Genomic DNA, 18,393 nt, shown 5'->3' with positions numbered 1-18,393 from the left:
GAGGAATTAAAATTCCCAGTCACTCTCAGGCTCTCTCTCCCTCTCAGCCACATGCTCTCTCTCCATCTCAGCCACTCTCACGATGATAGTTCTCTCTCAGCCGCACGCTCTCTCCCTCTCAGCATACTAGCTCTCTCCGTACCTCTCTCTCCCTCTCAGCCACCCTCATGCACCACACCTAGCTCTCTCTCAAGTAAGTTCCCCTTGCGATTTCGACCTACTCTCGTTGTGCCATGGTGTGTTCATTTTTTCCCGTTAATTTGTGATTTATTTTTTATTTAGTTGTTTGCTTTCATTGATTTTGTACTGTGAGTACTTATTGTTTGATTTCATTGCTCATTGTTTGATTTCGTTAATTTGTATTGTGGGAATTTTTGCAAATTTGTTAGGAACAGACCATACACTCTAGGTGCTTGTGTTTATTCTTCTATAAGAACTTTGGTTTATAAATCTAGCTTTGTAACCCACCCATGCCTCCGATTTGAGTGGTAGTTGGGCTGGTTAGTATGACTGGTTGTTATGGTCAAGTCTCCCTACAATACATCATGTTGAATGGTAGTTGATGCCTTGTGTTGGGCTGGTTGTTAGGACTTTGGGGGTTTTAGTATTTAACCAACTTGCATACTTGCCTACTTGCCTACAACCTATTTGATGAAATGCCTGAGCTAATGTGAAGTATAAATCGTTGTTTATCATCTTCTTCTTTTTTTTATATGTTCTGGTTTCTATGGCAAGTAGGTTCCTGATTGGCTGTTAATCTTTCCTTTAGTATTTTTTTTTTCATATGTTTTTGCAACTATTTAATTGGTCTCCTCAATGTGATTTATAGAAGGTGATATCTTACCCAATTGTGTTTCTAAAATTTTTGGGATCAAGTAATTTCAAACGTGCGACCATCAATGCAGTTGTCCGACTGATGTGTAATTTTGTATCCCCCAGATCCTTCTTTACCTCCCACAAACAACTGTTTCATTTAAAGCCAACACCAAAGCTTATTATCTGTACTTTACTACTTTGTCACCCTTCTTGAGCCTTTCATGGTCTCCATGTATCGTAGCACATACCACAGGCTACTAGCTGATGTGTTTTATCCAAAAAATAAAATAAAAATTAGAGCACTAGGAATTTATATTGCTTTACCTAAACTATGTATTTTAAAATTTCAAGGAATTTAATTGAGGCATTTAAATTTCTATACATTTTAAATTTCTTAGAATTTTAAAATTCTCTATCCAAATTCCAAACACAACCTTAGTTACTTTTTTCGAACAAGAAATTTTGTAAATTAAACAAATCTTATTACTTTATCTGAATGAGATTTTTTACAAATGCAGGGTATTCAATTGTTAACAATTGAGTTCCATAGTATTTTAAATTCCTCATAATTTTCATAAGCATCACCCGTAGAAATATCACAATTTTCTTAAAATCAACTTATAGTCTATCCTTTTACTGTTATGGGGATTCTTAACCTAATCTATCTGAATTGCCAGAACATGTGAATATGTCCCAAACTTGATTATGATGCCAACTTAAATCAGTGCTAGTTTTATTGTTTAACATGGTGGTCTGATAAATGGATTGAGAAGAAATGGATCCTAGTATAGTTAACAATGCAATTACTTCAACTGATATTTTCAGTATAGTTATTTACCTTTGATATTTTCACTGTAGTAATTTGTCTTTCCTGTTGTGACTATATTATCTTCTTTTTTCTATGTCAGGTTATCGTGAGCAAAAAATAGAGAGGAATTGCATTCTTACAAAGCAAGAGAAAAAAATTTATTATTCTAAAATTGTTTGATTATGTTATTTGTTTTGGATCCTCTAATTTGTAAAATAATTAGTGAATTATTGAATATTATAAGTGAAGTGATATCAATGTTGATGATATATGATTTTAGGTGTTGACATGGATTAAAGTATTTTCTTCTGTTAAAATTAGTATCATTTGAATTTTGTATGAGATAATTATCATTAAATTACATAATTATTTAATTTTAATATGTTTTTTAAAATTATTAAGAGACTAGGTAATTAATTTTTTTTAGCAAGAATAAAGAATTACATATCATTCATCTTTTAATTTTACAGTATTATTTAATTCAATTTTTTTTGTGTGTTACTACAAGAATATTGTGTAAGATTCAAAATTGTTTAGCATTATAATTATTTTGATTATTTAACTATTAAATATTAAAAAAATTATTATTATATATTTATAACATTAAATTTATTTTGAATATTTAACTATTTAAAAAATGACTCATATTTATTTTCATTCAATATTGAAATTTCAATTTTTAAATAAATATTTAAAAATGAAAACTTAAATTTCATTGAAATTGAATTACTTTGTCCAAACAAAAAAATTAAAATACAAGAAATTAATTGTCTCGTACAAATAAAATATTAGACATTTTGGTAAATTCTTCAAAAGCCTAGAGGAATGTCACTCTTGGGTTTATAATTTTGAACGTCATCAGCTCTCCCTACCATGTTTTTTCCCCCAATCATATCGATGTCCATATCAACTAGCTCCAGGTCAGGTACTCTTTCAACAGCTTTATCAATTTTCTTTTGGCGAAACAATCCCCACAGGAAATGTCGAGTCTTTACTGCAGCTATAGCACCTGTGCAAACTAGTTATCTTCGCCAAGACAAAATGCAGTAATAAATGCTGTTTGAGCCATGCAGGCAAATGCGACAAACAAATTCAAAAAAACAATTTTCAAAAGAAAAATTTAATATTTTGAACCTGCTCTCTCTAATCTTAATTTTGATATCAATATTCATAGAAATGAATTGTAGATTAGGGTGTTAAGGAAGTGGCAGAGAAGAGCTAATGCATAAAACAGTTTACATACCCTTTGAGTCCATGTCAAGTTGATTTGAGGTAAATACCAGCAACTCTACTCCATTAATATAACTTCTCAGCATTGATTTCTCAGCATTCATAAACTTCAATATGCTATCCAGGTTCTTTCTGGACCTACATTCAATTCAGAACATGTAGTATAAGTAGCATAAACAACAGTAACTTCCCTGGCTGGCACAAAAAAAGGATCATCAAAATAAGAAGTAAAAGCTGACCTCTCAGTAAGTTCTGATGGAAATAAATACAATGCAATATCCTGAAGCCTTGGAGAATTATCCTGGAATATGTCAGTCAAGGCATTCAACACAGGAAGTGACTCCAGTTGAAGGACTGGTGGCATTTCTGTTGAAAATTTGTATGCTTTCTTGTTAACAATGCATGGTGGTTGGGCCTCAAGCCCATCATAAAATTCACTAGATGCAGCAGTTTGAAGAATTTGGAATTGACCCCTAGATAATGGTCAACATGTTAGATTTCAGATTAATAAAACTGTAATCTTCACCCAACTAAATGCAAAGCATTTGCAAGTGTCATATAATACTTGCAATACATTCCTAAAATGATTGACACTTGCACTGTTGCACGTGGTACCCATAACAACCTCTATTTTCAGATAAATGCTTTGGCAATCAAAGATTGGATCCAAGAGACCAAGAAATAAAAGAAATAAGGATCTAGCCTATGTTCTATTGACATAAGTTGTTTTCGGGCAGCCAGAAAGATCCAATTTGGTAATAACAAATTCAGCTTCAAGAAAGGGAAGAAGTAGTAAGTAAATGTTCAATAATTTAGCAGCAGCAAAGAGGACAGTGATCTGCATAAGTGCACCATGGAGTCAAGAAGGGATTTGTTAGGATATCTGGACAACTATCATCACCCCTCACAAGAAACATGCTTTTATAATTATAAGCAGCAATAGGTTGATTTGTAATAATAACCACAATCAAAAAATAGCCTCATCATTAGGTGAGGTTAGTTACATGGATCGCACAATGCAGTTGGCTCAGTTAAAAACGAAGTTTTTAAGGATATTATTCATCATGAGATCACTTGAAGACTGAGGTGAGTTAAGAAATATTCTCACATTCTCTATTGATTTCAAAATGATACATATATATACAAGACACAAGAGAGAGAAGGACTATTGACAGTGACAATACACTGCTACCTTCTGAATAAAGCTTACCAACTAAGCTACCAAACACAGATAAATACTAAAATATTCGACAAGATCCCTTTTAAAAATCTCCTAAGTGTACTTGGTCATGTTCTATCTCTTGTCACAAGGTTAAAAAACATGCAATTTGCTCTCATCATTGGTGTCTGCAGTAACCTTCTATGCAAGTGTCTCAATAACCTTATTAGATTTTCAATCTCCTCTTTCTCAATAAGTATTACACTAATATCTCTCGTGTATCTTTTCTAGGCATGGCAACAGGGAAAAAGCATTGAGAATTGTTAAAAAATTGTAATGTATGATTATTCCTATAGGGACCTATTGACATTCAACCTAATTCTATAGGCCCCAATGCTGAGTTTTCATACAAGTTTCCTGTGGTTTACCAATAGCTAACAGAATGTCATTTACAAGGAGGAACTTAAAAAATATTAGAAGTCTAGGGACTTAATCACAAACTTTACAAGCTCACCACCATTTATTTAACAAAAATAAGAATCCAAGTTTTGCAATTGTGATGGCTTGTAATTATATTTATACCCTAAGATGCCAGTATTTGTCACAAGGGATTGATATTTGCCACTATAAAGGGACGCAGAAAAACTTTTTCCCCAAACATAAATATTCAAAATTAGAGAAAAGATCACAAATGACAAAAGTACACTGCACATATGTAAATGTATATAGTTTTTATGCACCCATGTACATAGTCATTTCTGATATTGCTTGAAAGATGTCACTGTAATTAGTAAACAATAAAATATAAAGTTGAAAGGAAATTTGAGACTTTAATTCTAGCTAGTTACTACAGATTGGAATTTAATATGAAAATGACAGGAAGACCAATTTAAGGGGAAAAAGTTATCAGTGACAAGGGAAGAGAGGTACATACCTCCAAGCAGGAAATGAAGAGGGTAAAAATTTACAATGAAGGTTTAAGTTTTCCTGAACACTCTGAAGGCCACTTTTTTCAATATTAGATTTGTTACATTCAGCAGCAGCACGAGGGATACCACCTAAAGAAGAGAGAGAAAAAATAAAAGGAATAAAATAAGAGATGATAGTTCAAAACCCACAGGCTACAAGTAACTAATATCATGATACATACTAATATACATGCCCACATTTGCACGAAGAGACTTGAGTAAATGCAACAAACAATAGAAAAAAGCATCAGACATAACGAGAAAAGCATCCTGCCTGAACCGACAATAGGGGAAGATTTTCCTGCTGATAAAGCTTCAAAAGGTGCCCCTTTTGTAGGATTTTCTTTCTGAGCATCATGGGTTTGAACTTTTTTACCAGGTGTTGCTCCACCCAAGGGTAGCTGATTTTCTCTTATAAACTCCTTTGGTGGTCCTACAACATCCATAGTCTCATAAAAAGAAATCACAAACACATACCTCATGGTAAACTTTCACAGCAAAGGCTTTAAACATTCTTTCTAAACCAGTCACACTGGGGTTCTACGTAGTCAGTGTCAATGGATGAAAACTAAATCTAGCTCACTAAATGTATAATAAAATTTTCAGAACAATCAAGTCAAGTTATTAACTTAAAGACTATTTCTGTTTAATTATATCATACAATTAAAATGAATCCAAGCAGTGACACTAGGAAATTGACTTAACAGGTATCAGCAAGCACAACATTTTAATTCCATTAAATCAGATTAAAACCCAGGAAAATTCAGCCTCCGCTTAAAAATTTTGTGCCTTTAAGAATTAGAACATGTATCATAAATGTTAAGAGGGATTTGTGTTGTTTCTAAAAGAACAGAAGAATAGGGATGGCAACAAATATGGAGAGAAATTCTCACCTTTTGATAATGAGCAGGAAGCATGTTGATTAGTCAGTCATTGACTTCTTATGTACTTCATCATTTCTTGGATGCTTCCCAAGTACTTTAAGAGGTGAGATATGGAAGGATATGATTTTGGAGTCAAGGAGGGAATCTTTGAAACATTTTTGGATCCAACAGTCTTCCGGGTCGTTGGCAAGGGAAAATTAGCCGAAGAAAGTCTCATGACTTCATTCTCGGTAAGGAACTTCACTCTCCCTGTTTCGACAGGCCATCGCATTTTAGAAGCCCTCAAGCCAATACCCTGATACACTTTACGTGGTGAAGTTGAAACATCCTTGGATTTGCAAGGCTCACAAATCCAGTCTATAGGAACTATTAAGGTATTAAATTGCATGCAGTAACTGAAAAGGAGTGCAAATAACATTGATTTAGAAACAAGGTTCTAATGCTGCACTTATACTACAAAGGCAAATATCGAAACCATTGGTTAAAAGCCAAAAGCAATAATCTGTCAAGTCATAGAAAATGTGTAAAATTATGTGGCCAAATTAAATTGTAAATTTTCATTTTTTTTAATCATTCTTTGATATTACTAATTATGCAGATAGTATATTTAAGGTTTTTTAAGTTCTCAAGCTTCCGGACAAAAGTATGCAAATTCAAATAGATAAGTACCGCTGGCCTAATTTTTTAGTATTAAGAATCTTTCTTAAAGGCAACAAAATAAGAAAGTAATAAGTTCAGAAAAATCAAAGACACAAAAAGAAGGAATATAAGTAGAAAAAAGGGAAAGGTCAATGGAAGATCATTACGAATGTTCACTGTTTATGTTGCATTTAGAACAAGTAACAATTGTTTCGTCAAATCCATGAGCGCCACATATATCGCAAACTTCAGCCTGCAAGGGACAACAAACACAAATAAATATCTAGTACAAAGAACAGCTAAGTTATAAAAAAAACGTTTTTAATAAAAATAAATCTTGAAACCGCCCATTAACATGTGGAATAAGTAAAAATGTCTTGCAAACAAGGTTGTTGAAAGTGATAAAAAAATTAATTAACCATCTAACAATAACAAAACCAGAAATTCCCTTTGCTGTATGTGAACATGTATGCCATTGATTTTATTAACCTCAAGAAAAGTTTTACTACATAAAAATAAGTGACACGCAGAGATGTATGGTAATACAAATGCTAATTGGGTGAGCTCTGCTTGAGGCAGACATTCTATTTGAAGACACTAAATCCTCTTTGGAGGAAACTTGATATCCAAGAAAAGACTTAAATATATTTTTGATTCCTATAAGTTCACGCTTCTTCAATTTTGGTATTTGTATTTTTTTTTTTATTTTTAGTCCCTTTAAATTTGTATTTATTCAAATTTTATCCCCGTAGGATTTTTTGTTAATTTTTAGTTTTTGTAAGTGAGCGCTTTTTCAATTTTGATTTCTTTAAGCACAAACTAATGGGGGCTAAAAATGAAAAAACCAATGGAATCTTAAATGAACTAAAATTGAAAAGACGCAAATTTATATGAACAAAAAATCTTGCAAGGACCAAAGTTGAAAAAGCGCAAATTTACATGGACTAAAAATAAACAAAAATGATATAGGAACTAAAATTGAAAAAACACAAACTTACAAAGACTAAAAACATATTTAAACCCCAAGAAAATTAAGAAGCAAATTATAATTCTCAAGTGAAGTGGGAAAGCTAAACATGAATGGAATCACAATTCACAACCAGTGAGGTTCTAATGTGATAACCTAGAAACCTTGAGCATAGCTTCAAAACTAGATTTGATTGTTACTTTGTAAAGGGAAAAAAATGAGTTTGAAGAAATTGCTATTGGTTTGTAAAATCAAGAAGCCCCATTACCCACAACAAGCTCAGGGCACATATGATTCATACATACGTACAAGCTTGGCAATTAATTAGCCAATCAGTTCCCAGATGAAGGGGCGATTTCAGCAACTTATTTACTCATATAATTATGGCTGTAATCAATAATCACCAACTATACCCTAACGTCAGCAATAATTTTGGAGCATCACATGAAAGCTTCTCATTATTACATTTATTTAACGACAAATATTCTTCAAAATGTAGTAAGTAACTAACTAGTGATGTATCATTAATAGTTGACACAAGTGGTAGCAGCTTGTGTAGGGGTGGGAATAGGTCAGGCCAGACCAGGTTTTGAAAGGTCTGAGCCTAGCCTACGATGAATTTTTGAGGCCTGAGCCTGACCTATAGCCTATCAAAGACTTTTATTTTGGCTCGACCTGACATTTTTAAAAGCCGGATTTGACCTGATAGCCTTTTTAAAAGTCTTCTTCACAATAAATATTTAATATTTTATGGAGTAGAAATCTAATAGGAAAGTTAAAAAAAAGGAAAGTCAATCAAAATAATGAAGAATATAAAAGGGCACACGACTCACACCTAAATTGTAATTAAAGTCCTTGATCATAGGAATAGAAGTTATGGAGCAGTAATGTGTAATCAAAGTCTGATAGTTTCAAAAAAAAATTAATTGTATCCAAAAAATAATATTATATATTGATACCCAAAAAATAATATATATATATATATATATATATATATATATATATATATATATATATATATATATATATATATATATAGGCCGGCCTAAAGCCTGAGCCTAACCTTTTAATTAAATAGGTCAGTTCAGGCTAGGCTTTATGTAGGCCAGGTCATAGGCCCCTGTAGGCCGGCCTGGCCTATTCCCACCCCTAAGCTTGTGTTCCTTAATCAAGTAATTTAGGGTTGAAATCCTAATTGATCCTTGAATATGAAATAACTCGTGTTGGAAGAAAAATATTCTATCATATGCAAAATTTCATTGAACCAGCACAGTCACACACCGTGACCCAGGATCCAGTGGGTTAGGGAACAACCGTCATCTTTTCCCAGGACAACAAAAAAAAACTAGTGATGTGAATCTTTTACTCTTGAAACGAATTAAACAACACAATGCTACAATAAAGAAGAAGATAAACCCCAGCAGCAACCTTGCTCTTCGAGTCACCCCCAATATTAAGTTCTTAGTAACAGCGAAAAACCAAACAATAAAAATGAAAAATAAAGAAAGAAAGAAAAAAAATGAATAAATAAATAAAGAGAAAGTAAAAATTACAATGAGCTTTTGTGTTGTTTTTTTGTTTACTTTGTGATGTTCCTTGGGTGATGGTGGCTGCTGCATTGTGAAGGTTCGATTAGAGGGGTGGGTCCCACCGTTCTCGAGTGATGAGAAAACTGTAATAATATTTTGATTTTTTCAGAAAAATGAAAGCAATGTATAGTAGTGTGTATGAGTATGAGTAATGTGTGTATAAAACAAAATTAAATCTTTTTTTGATGATGAAAACCTTCTTCAACTCAAAATTGTTAACCCCATAACACGAAAAAGGGTTTGAGTGAGAAGAAGCTCTTTTTCGAACCGTCACATGCTCGGTTCTTTGTTGTGAAACTTTCTCAACAAGTTTTCATTTTCTTTTTTTCTCTGGGTTGACAAAAAAGACAAAAAAAAGAAGATAAAAGGACAAAAGAGAAAAAAGGGAAATATCAAGAATATGGAAGAAATCATTTTGTTTGTCAAAAAAGAGTAACGCAGGAGTGGCACCCCTCACTTTAGGATCATTTTCACTCCGTGTCTTCTCGGTGCTCCAATCACTCCATTTGTTAGGAAAATGCGTATTCAACATGCGTCTTTCTTTCACGTTTCTTGCATTCTTCACTTTTATTTTTATAATTTTAATAGGATAAATAGTCACCTCTAGTTTGCTCAAGGTGACAATTTTATTTCTAAACTATAAAAATGATTAATTTAATTCAAAAAATATAAATATAAGGACAATTTAGTTTAACTGATAAGTTATTTCCTTTTTTTAATATTAAGAGCATCTCCAATCGGAGGTGCTTCCATGGTTTCTTAGGTTAAGAAACGGTCTCTTGTGAGTTTTTCTGCATTGGAGTACAATGATGTGACAGGTTCGGTTTCTTAAGCAGACTCTTGGTTCCTTATATAAGCAATTGTTTGTTATGAATAAAAAATCATTATTTTATAGAATTTGTACTCTCCAACCACAAGAACAACAAAGAGGAAGAAGATGAACAGTTCAAACAAACGCAGAGATGAAATTTTACAAAAAAATTGCACAAATTAAAGAGTACCGACTTTCATAGTTATCAAGTGTGGATAAAATAAAATTAAAAAAAAAACAACAAGAAGCAAATCCTGTGTACCAAAGAAAGAAGAAGGGACAAAAAGGAAACCAAAAAAATGTGAAGCCGCTGCAGACCCACAACCAGATGACAAAGAGGACAACGTAGATGAAACGACATCGTTGGAGACGTCAAGCGTGGAGGGTGTGACAGAGTAGAGGAGGAGGACCCACACGTGTTTCTTCCACACGTGCTTGGCCTTGTTGCCGTGGTTGTGGAGCTGCTGGTGGTGCTGGGGCTTGAGCGAAACAGCATCGTCGGAGACGTCTAGCGTGGCGGGTGTGCCATTAGGCCTTTTCTTTTTCTTCAAGCCCTAAGCTAGAGGGTTGAAAGGAGGAGAGGGTTGTTTTTCTTCAAGCCCTGAGGAGGAGAGGGTTGTCGTGAAGCGCGTTTTGGAAGATGGTGTGGAATTGGGGTGGGATTGGAAGGAGAGAGGGGACAAAGTGGTGATTGTTGTTGTTGGTGGTGCATTGGAACTCGAAGGAGTGGGTGAGAGGAGCAGGTTTTGGAGGAAAGAGTAGAGTGAAAGGTCAGTAGGTGGGGAAAGTTCCGAAAAAAGTGCTTGAATGTTACCATTGATTGTAAAATTTGGCATTTGTACCATTTATCACAATTTTTTTTGAAATTGTAGATATTACCGTTGATTGTGAAATTTGGCATTTGTATCGTTGAATGTGCATATGACCGTTGTGTATTTTTTTTCCACTGTGTTGCACTTGCACTGTTCATTATAAATTGTGCATTGTTGAGCATGTTTTGCATGATTCATTTGTACTGCATATATTTTTTTGTTGCTATCAAGTGTCAATTTTTTTATTCTCTATAAAATGGATCCCAATCAATATAATATTATCAATATTACTATGGTTATTTGCAAAACCAATCACTCCCTACTAGTGAAAATTCTCAAAATCCACCGCAATATGTTATGTATCGACCACCCCATACTAGTGAAAATTCTCAAAATCCACCGCAATATGTTATGTGTCCACCACCACCCCCTACTAGTGAAAATTCTCAAAATCCATCACATATGTTATGTATCCACCACCCCCACACTTGTGGTATATGCATCTTTCATCCAATGTAGAGCCACCTACCTGTGGTAGTTCTCAAAACCCACAAATTTATAGTCAACCATCAACTCCCACCAACTCAAACATGTGTTATAGGCCTTCTTTATCCAATATTACGCTCCCTAGCAATGAAATTGAATCACCCATCAGTGTAGACAATATTCAACTAGACGAAGGAGACCAAAAATCAGGTGGAAAAAAATGTCGTACCGCATTCTCGGTGACAGAATATGTGATTCTCGTCCGATCGTGACTGAATGTGTCAAAGGATTCAATTATAGGAGTCAACCAAACATCAAATCAATATTGGACAAGTATAAAAAAATGCATACAACAATGATGATGTGCGTCAAAACGGGCAATTTTGTGAAAGAAGTTGGACTCAATTAAAATCTCGATGGAATAGGATCCATCCTCCAGTTCAAAAGTTTAACAGGTGCTACAAAAAAACAAATAAACATAGGAGAAGTGGAAGTTCAGAGAATGATGTTTTGGCTGATGCTCATATGATTTACTCCCAAGATACATGTAAAAAATTTGAGGTTAAGCATGCTTGGTTGTTGTTGAAAGATCAACCAAAATTCGATGCATAATTTATGTCAAAGTGTTAAAAAAGAACAAAGGTTTATACTTCTGGAAATTACTCGTCGTCTTCTAACCCTGAAACACCTGTTGAAGTCGAAGAATATGATACGCCATCGCCAATGTCTCACCTAATTAGACAAAAAACAACAAAAAGGAAAAGCAAAGGAAAAGAATATTCTAACACTCTCGATTTATCTAGCATAGAAAGTGTAATGAAGGACAAAAATATGAACACATCAAAACTTATTTAGTTAAAGAAGGCACATGAAAGGCGTCTGCAAGAACAGGAACAATGTATGGAGTATCTCGTGAAGGATACATCCAACATGTCTGAACAACAACACAAAGACCAGAAAAGTATTCTGACCATATTAGGAAAAAACTAGGATATTAAATTTTTAGTTCTTATGCTAATGTTGTGTTTGATATTTAATTTTAGCAGTGTAGGTATTTGTTGTGTCTTAAATTCAGAATTTTATGTTGTCAAACTAGCCGTTATAAAATTGACCATTGCAAAACTAGCCGTTATGAAATTAATCGTTGAAAAACTAACCATTATTAATGAAGCTATATAAATGTCCAATGTTTCATTATTCTGACATATTCTCATTCAAAATACACAATATTTCTCTCTTATTTCAAACACTTTGGTTACCATAATATAATGGATCCAACCATCAATTTAGATGAAGTTTTAGATCAAGTGATAAATGAGGAATTGGAAGACAACACCGATGAGGAAATCATTAGGTTGATACTTGAGAGCCAACAACAACTACATGGAAACACCACTAGGCATAGTCAAAGAAGAAGAGTGGTACATCGTAATCGTGAAGAAGGTCATGATCGATTGTTCAATGACTATTTTTCAGAAAATTCTGTGTACACAGAGATTTAATTCTGAAGAAGGTTTCGTATGTGAAGGAATGTGTTTCTCCGAATTGTAGACGCACTCAACAACCATGATGAATACTTTCAAATGAGGGTCGATGCACTACGTCGAAAAGGCTTATATCTCCATTGCAGAAGTGCGCAGCTACTATTCATATATTGGCTTATGGATCACCTGCTGATAGTGTGGATGAATATGTTCGAGTTGGTGAAACAACTACAGTGGAATGCTTACAGCGATTTGTATTAGGCATCTGCACCATATTTGGGAATGAGTACTTGAGGAGACCAAATAACGAAGACACCGAATGCCTACTACAAATGGGAGCAGCACGTGGATTTCCAGGTATGTTAGGTTCCATTGATTGTATGCACTGGGAATGGAAAAATTGTCCAGTTGCTTGGAAAGGTCAATTTTGTTGAGGTGATCATCACAACCCAACAATCATTCTTGAAGCCGTGGCATCACAAGACTTGTGGATTTGACATGCATTTTTTGGAACCGCCGGTTCAAATAATGACATTACTGTGTTAAATGGATTTAATGTGTTTGATGAAGTTTTGTCAGGACGTGCACCTGCAGTGCAATTCACAGTGAATAAAACCCAATATAATATGAGATACTATTTAGCAGATGACATTTATCCAGACTTTGCCACATTTGTGAAGACCATCTCAATGCCACAAGGAGAAAAGTGAAAATTATTTGCACAACGACAAGAATCGGCAAGAAAGGATGTAGAATGGGTGTTTGGAGTGCTCCAATCTCGATTCGCAATTATACGTGGTCCAACATGTTTTCGGGATGCTAGTAAAATGAAGAATATCATCTATGCATACATCATATTGCATAACATGATTGTTGAGGACGAACGTGACACATATCAAAATAATATTGATTACGATAATGTAGGTAATAGCACTTCAAGATTCGAAGTATCTTTAGGTGCTCACCCTAGTATCAGATCAACATACCTCCAAAGGAGAGCACAATTTCATGACAAACAAAAACACCGCCAACTTCAAGTAGATTTAGTTGAGCATATTTGGGAACGTTTCGAAAATAAAAATAACAATTAATTTTATGTAATATTTTTCTATTTTTCATCATTACATTTTTTTATTTCAATGTCATTGTATTTAATTATCTATTATTATGTAAAAATGTATTTTTTATTGTTACACATTTCCTTTTAATGTTATGTAATTTTTTTATTTTTAATTTATATTTAATATTTTTTTTCATTTATTCAAATTTATTATTTGTGTACATAAAAACTGAAAAAATGAATTAATTATTTTATTGGAATAATAATTAAGTTATAATAAAATAATTTAAATGTTTGGATTTCTTGCGGTTTCTTGTATTGGACTAAAATTCTATGAGTTTCTTATGAGTGACATGACACTACGGGGATCACAAAAAGTATTGCGGGGATCATAAAAAGAAGATTAAGAAACCCATTAAGAAACTTGGGTTGGAGATGCTCTAAGTGCATACATGATGTGGTAAGTCAAAGTGTTGAGGGAGACTTTCCATGCCAGCCAATAATGTTTTGGATTAAATTGTCATTAAATTTTGCTTTAAATGTTGACTTTTGATATTACGAATGTAATGACTATTTTGGTAAGAAGTTTCTTCATCCTGATTTTGTGGTAATACATTATTGATGAATGACATTTTGGTCCCCAAGTAATGTAACTTAATGGAAAAATGGTCCACGACATTTACCTGAATTTAAAATGCACATTCATCGTTATACTTAATATTTTATTCATAACACAACCAAATTGTGATGAGAAAGATATTTCATACCAAATTTAAAAGTGGATAAGAAGGGATTCTTGTAAGTTGGGATTCATAGGTGGCTGCAAACCAAATCCTAAAATAATATTGTAATTAAAATTAAAATTCTATTAATGTCATAGCCAAAATAGTAGTAAAATTTGTAACATGACAATACCTAAAACAAAAAAAGACACTAAGTCATGGATTAATATCAATGATTCTACCCACACGTAGAACATAATATACCACAACAAAAATTCTAAAAAAAGAACAAGTTAAGAAAGTAATTGTCCTTCAAAGTAATATAACAGAGGAAATTAGAGCTTATACATCACAACCTAATCATTCTTCCTCTTAACAACTTCCATGCATTGGTCAAATTTTGATACAATTGATGCCTTTGCACATTAACAAACTAATTCCCTAAGCTCCTAATATTTTCATTGTTTGGAAAAAATCCTCCACAAATGCATAACGCATAACATGTGAGGAACATTAGGAAAAACCTTTCATTATTGAGACCAGACCCTATGTGATTGCGTATAAACATAAATAACAATGTAAATAAATTATAATTGAAATATATTGACAAATTGGTCTCTAATGTATGTGATAATCGTCAAATATGCTTTAAGTTCACACATAATTTGAGGTGATTATCAAGCATATTTGATACATTGAATCTTGTTTTAACTCAAAATTAGGATAAATTAGGAATTATCACATAGGATCTTTAGATTGTTAGTTTTAGGACTTCTTGATGTTTTTTTTTTGTGAAAGGTTTATAGGAAATTGAGTCAGAAACACAAGTTGAGATATGCTCGCTTAAGCATGGCTTGTTGTGCGCTTAAGTAAACCACGTCAAAACCAGTTGAAGGATACATTGACATGCCTCACTTAAGCAACCCTTCCTCAATGCTTGAGCGAGAGGAACCTTGAAAATGAATGATAAAGTCAAGCTTGCTTAAGTGTGGCATGCTATGTGTTTAAGCGAGCCAAGTAACTAAGTAGTCTTGGATTCACTGGAGGTCTTCGCTTAAGCCCATGCCTCAAGGTGCTTAAGCAAGGCAAGCAAAGCAAAGGAAGGCCACGAAGACCTTGATTAAGCACGACATTCTGTGCGCTTAAGCAAGGAGAGTCAATAGCTGAAAATTTTGGGATCAGAAGACCTCGCTTAAGTGAGATGTTACTCATGCTTAAGCAAGGAGATCACGACAGGCCCAAGCCCATATTAGCTTATAAAAAGAGTAGAGTTGTAATGAAAAAGCATTTTGACATAATTCAAACAACAGTTCTCTGAGATAGAGAGTACCATTCTTAGGACTTTAAGCTTTGATTTTTGGATGATTTGTATTTTTGATTCTTGCACATGTAATTAAGCTATGAGTGGCTAATTTCTTCATCTATCAGGGTTGGATAGGCTAAACCTAATTTCATGTAGATCTCAAGATTTCTCTCACCCTCTCTTCCCCTCTCTTGGTCCTCCACCATACGCGACTGAAGCAAAGCCTACTTTGTTGTGCCAGAGGCCATTCCACCAACCTTACCAAACATTGGCGTCATCTATGGGAAACAACTACAAAAAACATCAAACACTACAATGCTGACTTGCTAACTCAAGTCAAATTGAAAATTTGTAAGGTAAAATGGTGGCAACACACAATCACAAGTCTTCAACGGTTAACGAACAATTCTTGAAGCAAAAAGGAAAGGAAGGAGCACTTCCTACCTCTTCCAAAGTCACACGTCACCCATCACATTCGAGCACAAGCATATGAAATCGGAAAAATTGTCTGGCAACCACTAGATCAGGTGTCTCCCACATGAAAATGATGAATATGGCAGATTCGTCTGTCAAAACCCTAGCTTCAATTATACAACGAGTCACTTTGGAAGCACAAAAATGATCATCAACGAGTTGCAATGGAAGAATCAACAATGAAATAACTAGATGAATGCACATCATAGCTTGGATCCAAGATCCTTGAACAAAGAAGTCACGTTGGAATCAATGATATTAATACTCATTTCAATATACATAAAATCATGTTCAAAAAGGAACAACGTTCCCAAATATAATTCATCCTTAAGCACACTTGAATAAGTAGCACACTATTCAATCCATCCAAATTCTATATCATTTTCCAATTATAGCAATTATTTGTTAACACCTATAGTCCGTATATCATTTCTTAAGTTCTTGGGGTATTATCTCCTTTATTTACTTTTATGCTCCTATGACCTATGTATGGTGTACATGATATATATGGAGTTATACTAACTCAATAAAGCTTATTCCTATATTGTTTGAAAGATAAGACAATTATCTGCAACTTCTATATTTACCTCGAAAGCTAGTTCAACTGTCTAATATGCCTAAAATTAGGAAGAACACAAGTTGATTGCACAATCCTGACAGTTTGACCTTAGTTTACTAATTGTTCTATATATAGAGTTCCAGAAGTCCAAATTAAGTGACATCAACGTCATCTGTTAGCTAACATATAGGAATATATTTCTTATCAAGACACATAAGTCTAATTCAGTCATCTTTTTAACTCGTTTTTCACATTAATATCACGTTTCTGGTTACTCTCCTCACATCTCTTGATTCCCATATCATTCTCCTAAACTAAGATAAGATATCTGGTTCCTAAGATATGATAAAATACTTACACCAAAAAAATAAAGAAGAAAATAACTTAGAAATGATAAGGGAAAACAATCACTTACAAAACATAAAGACAAACTCCAACTAACCCGCATGAACTTGGTGGCTTCATCCACCACGATCCCCCCCAACTCTTAAATAAGGCTAAAACATGGGTGTGATTTAACAGACAAACCCAAGCTATCTATATGCCCCGAGTTTGAAAACTCTAAGGGGAAGATAAAAATATTAACTATGAAGGGCTCCACACATAACGCTAAGCTCACTCTATTCTTTGGTTCTCTTAAGGCTTGGTGATCTCCTCTCTATATAGGGGAAGAAATGGTTTCTCGATGTTATTTTGCTTGATGTGGGACATGAGGTGTTTTTCATTATCAAATGGCCTACTTTAGAGCCGATTTTCTCTAAGATAGAAGCCTACTTTGATTTACAAGGTGTAGGGATGAATTGTGAGTTTGTCAGCAAGATTTCCAGCGACACAAATAACACCTTAAATGGACAAGTAGAACTCAAGATACAATGTAGTCTTTTTGGGGTTTTCATCATACAACTAACACTACAAATTTTCAAATATTCTAATTATAAGAACTTAATCTAAAAATCTTCTAACATTAAATATAATATTTATAACACTTACATAATTGTATAACAATCACACAAAACTATAATATGATAAAGATAAATAAATAAAAAAAACTTCGTACCCCATTGCCCAGAGGCTCTTCGCTATGCGAAGGTATGGGGGAGGGAATATTGTACGCAGCCTTACCCTTGCATATGCAAAGAGGCTGTTTCTGGATAATATGATAAAGATAAATAATAATATAATATTCACACCAATATAATATCATCACAAATCATAACAACAACAAAAACAACAACAATATATAGCAATTATAACAAAAAGGTCTTAATAAGGATTCTCTTTAAGGTATATTCCTACTCGAAACTCGGGGTGTTACATTATGCACATCTTTAAGGAACTGAAGCCTAAAAGGGCTAAGTGGGAGAAGTATATGAAAGCCAAGATTGCTGCAGAAAAGGTAGAGAAGGAGAAAAAGTAGGTTGCAGAAACCACCATCACAGCAAGCAATTCATGATATTAATACTTATGGTGATCAACAAGGCAAAGAAACCCCTGTTGCATCCATTGTTGACAAAATTCCCATAGAACCACTAGGGTCCACTCAACTAGAGAAGTCTAAGGAGGTTACTTGAGCTCATAAAGAGGTAGTTGTCTACTCTACTAGTTCCAACAATCCAAAGGAC

General features: G+C 33.8%; 1 protein-coding gene and 1 pseudogene across 3 annotated transcripts; one reads left to right on the top strand and one right to left on the bottom strand.

The window, feature by feature from the left end:
* Positions 1-2,355: 2,355 nt before the first annotated feature.
* Positions 2,356-6,494, bottom strand: LOC114416617. Of its 3 annotated transcripts, none has more exons than XM_028381554.1 (5): positions 5,875-6,494; positions 4,948-5,071; positions 3,094-3,327; positions 2,868-2,992; positions 2,356-2,624 (listed from the first exon to the last, which is right to left on the bottom strand). In XM_028381554.1, exons 3-5 carry the CDS (start codon positions 3,216-3,218, stop codon positions 2,434-2,436), a joined length of 441 nt encoding a protein of 146 aa, XP_028237355.1. In that variant the 5' UTR covers positions 3,219-3,327; positions 4,948-5,071; positions 5,875-6,494; the 3' UTR covers positions 2,356-2,433. The 3 variants fall into 3 exon arrangements, with proteins under 3 accessions (XP_028237355.1, XP_028237353.1, XP_028237354.1); XM_028381552.1 differs by having other exon boundaries at positions 2,356-2,633; positions 5,875-6,492; XM_028381553.1 differs by lacking the exons at positions 4,948-5,071; positions 5,875-6,494 and having other exon boundaries at positions 2,356-2,633; positions 3,094-4,913.
* Positions 6,495-12,437: 5,943 nt separating this feature from the next.
* On the top strand, positions 12,438-18,188 carry LOC114415936 (annotated as a pseudogene).
* The last annotated feature ends 205 nt before the right edge of the window (positions 18,189-18,393 follow it).

This window comes from Glycine soja, chromosome 6 (genome assembly GCF_004193775.1).
Source record: "Glycine soja cultivar W05 chromosome 6, ASM419377v2, whole genome shotgun sequence".
Lineage (NCBI taxonomy): Eukaryota > Viridiplantae > Streptophyta > Magnoliopsida > Fabales > Fabaceae > Glycine > Glycine soja.
Note: the sequence above shows the minus strand (reverse complement) of the source record. Positions and strands in the feature narration are given on the sequence as shown.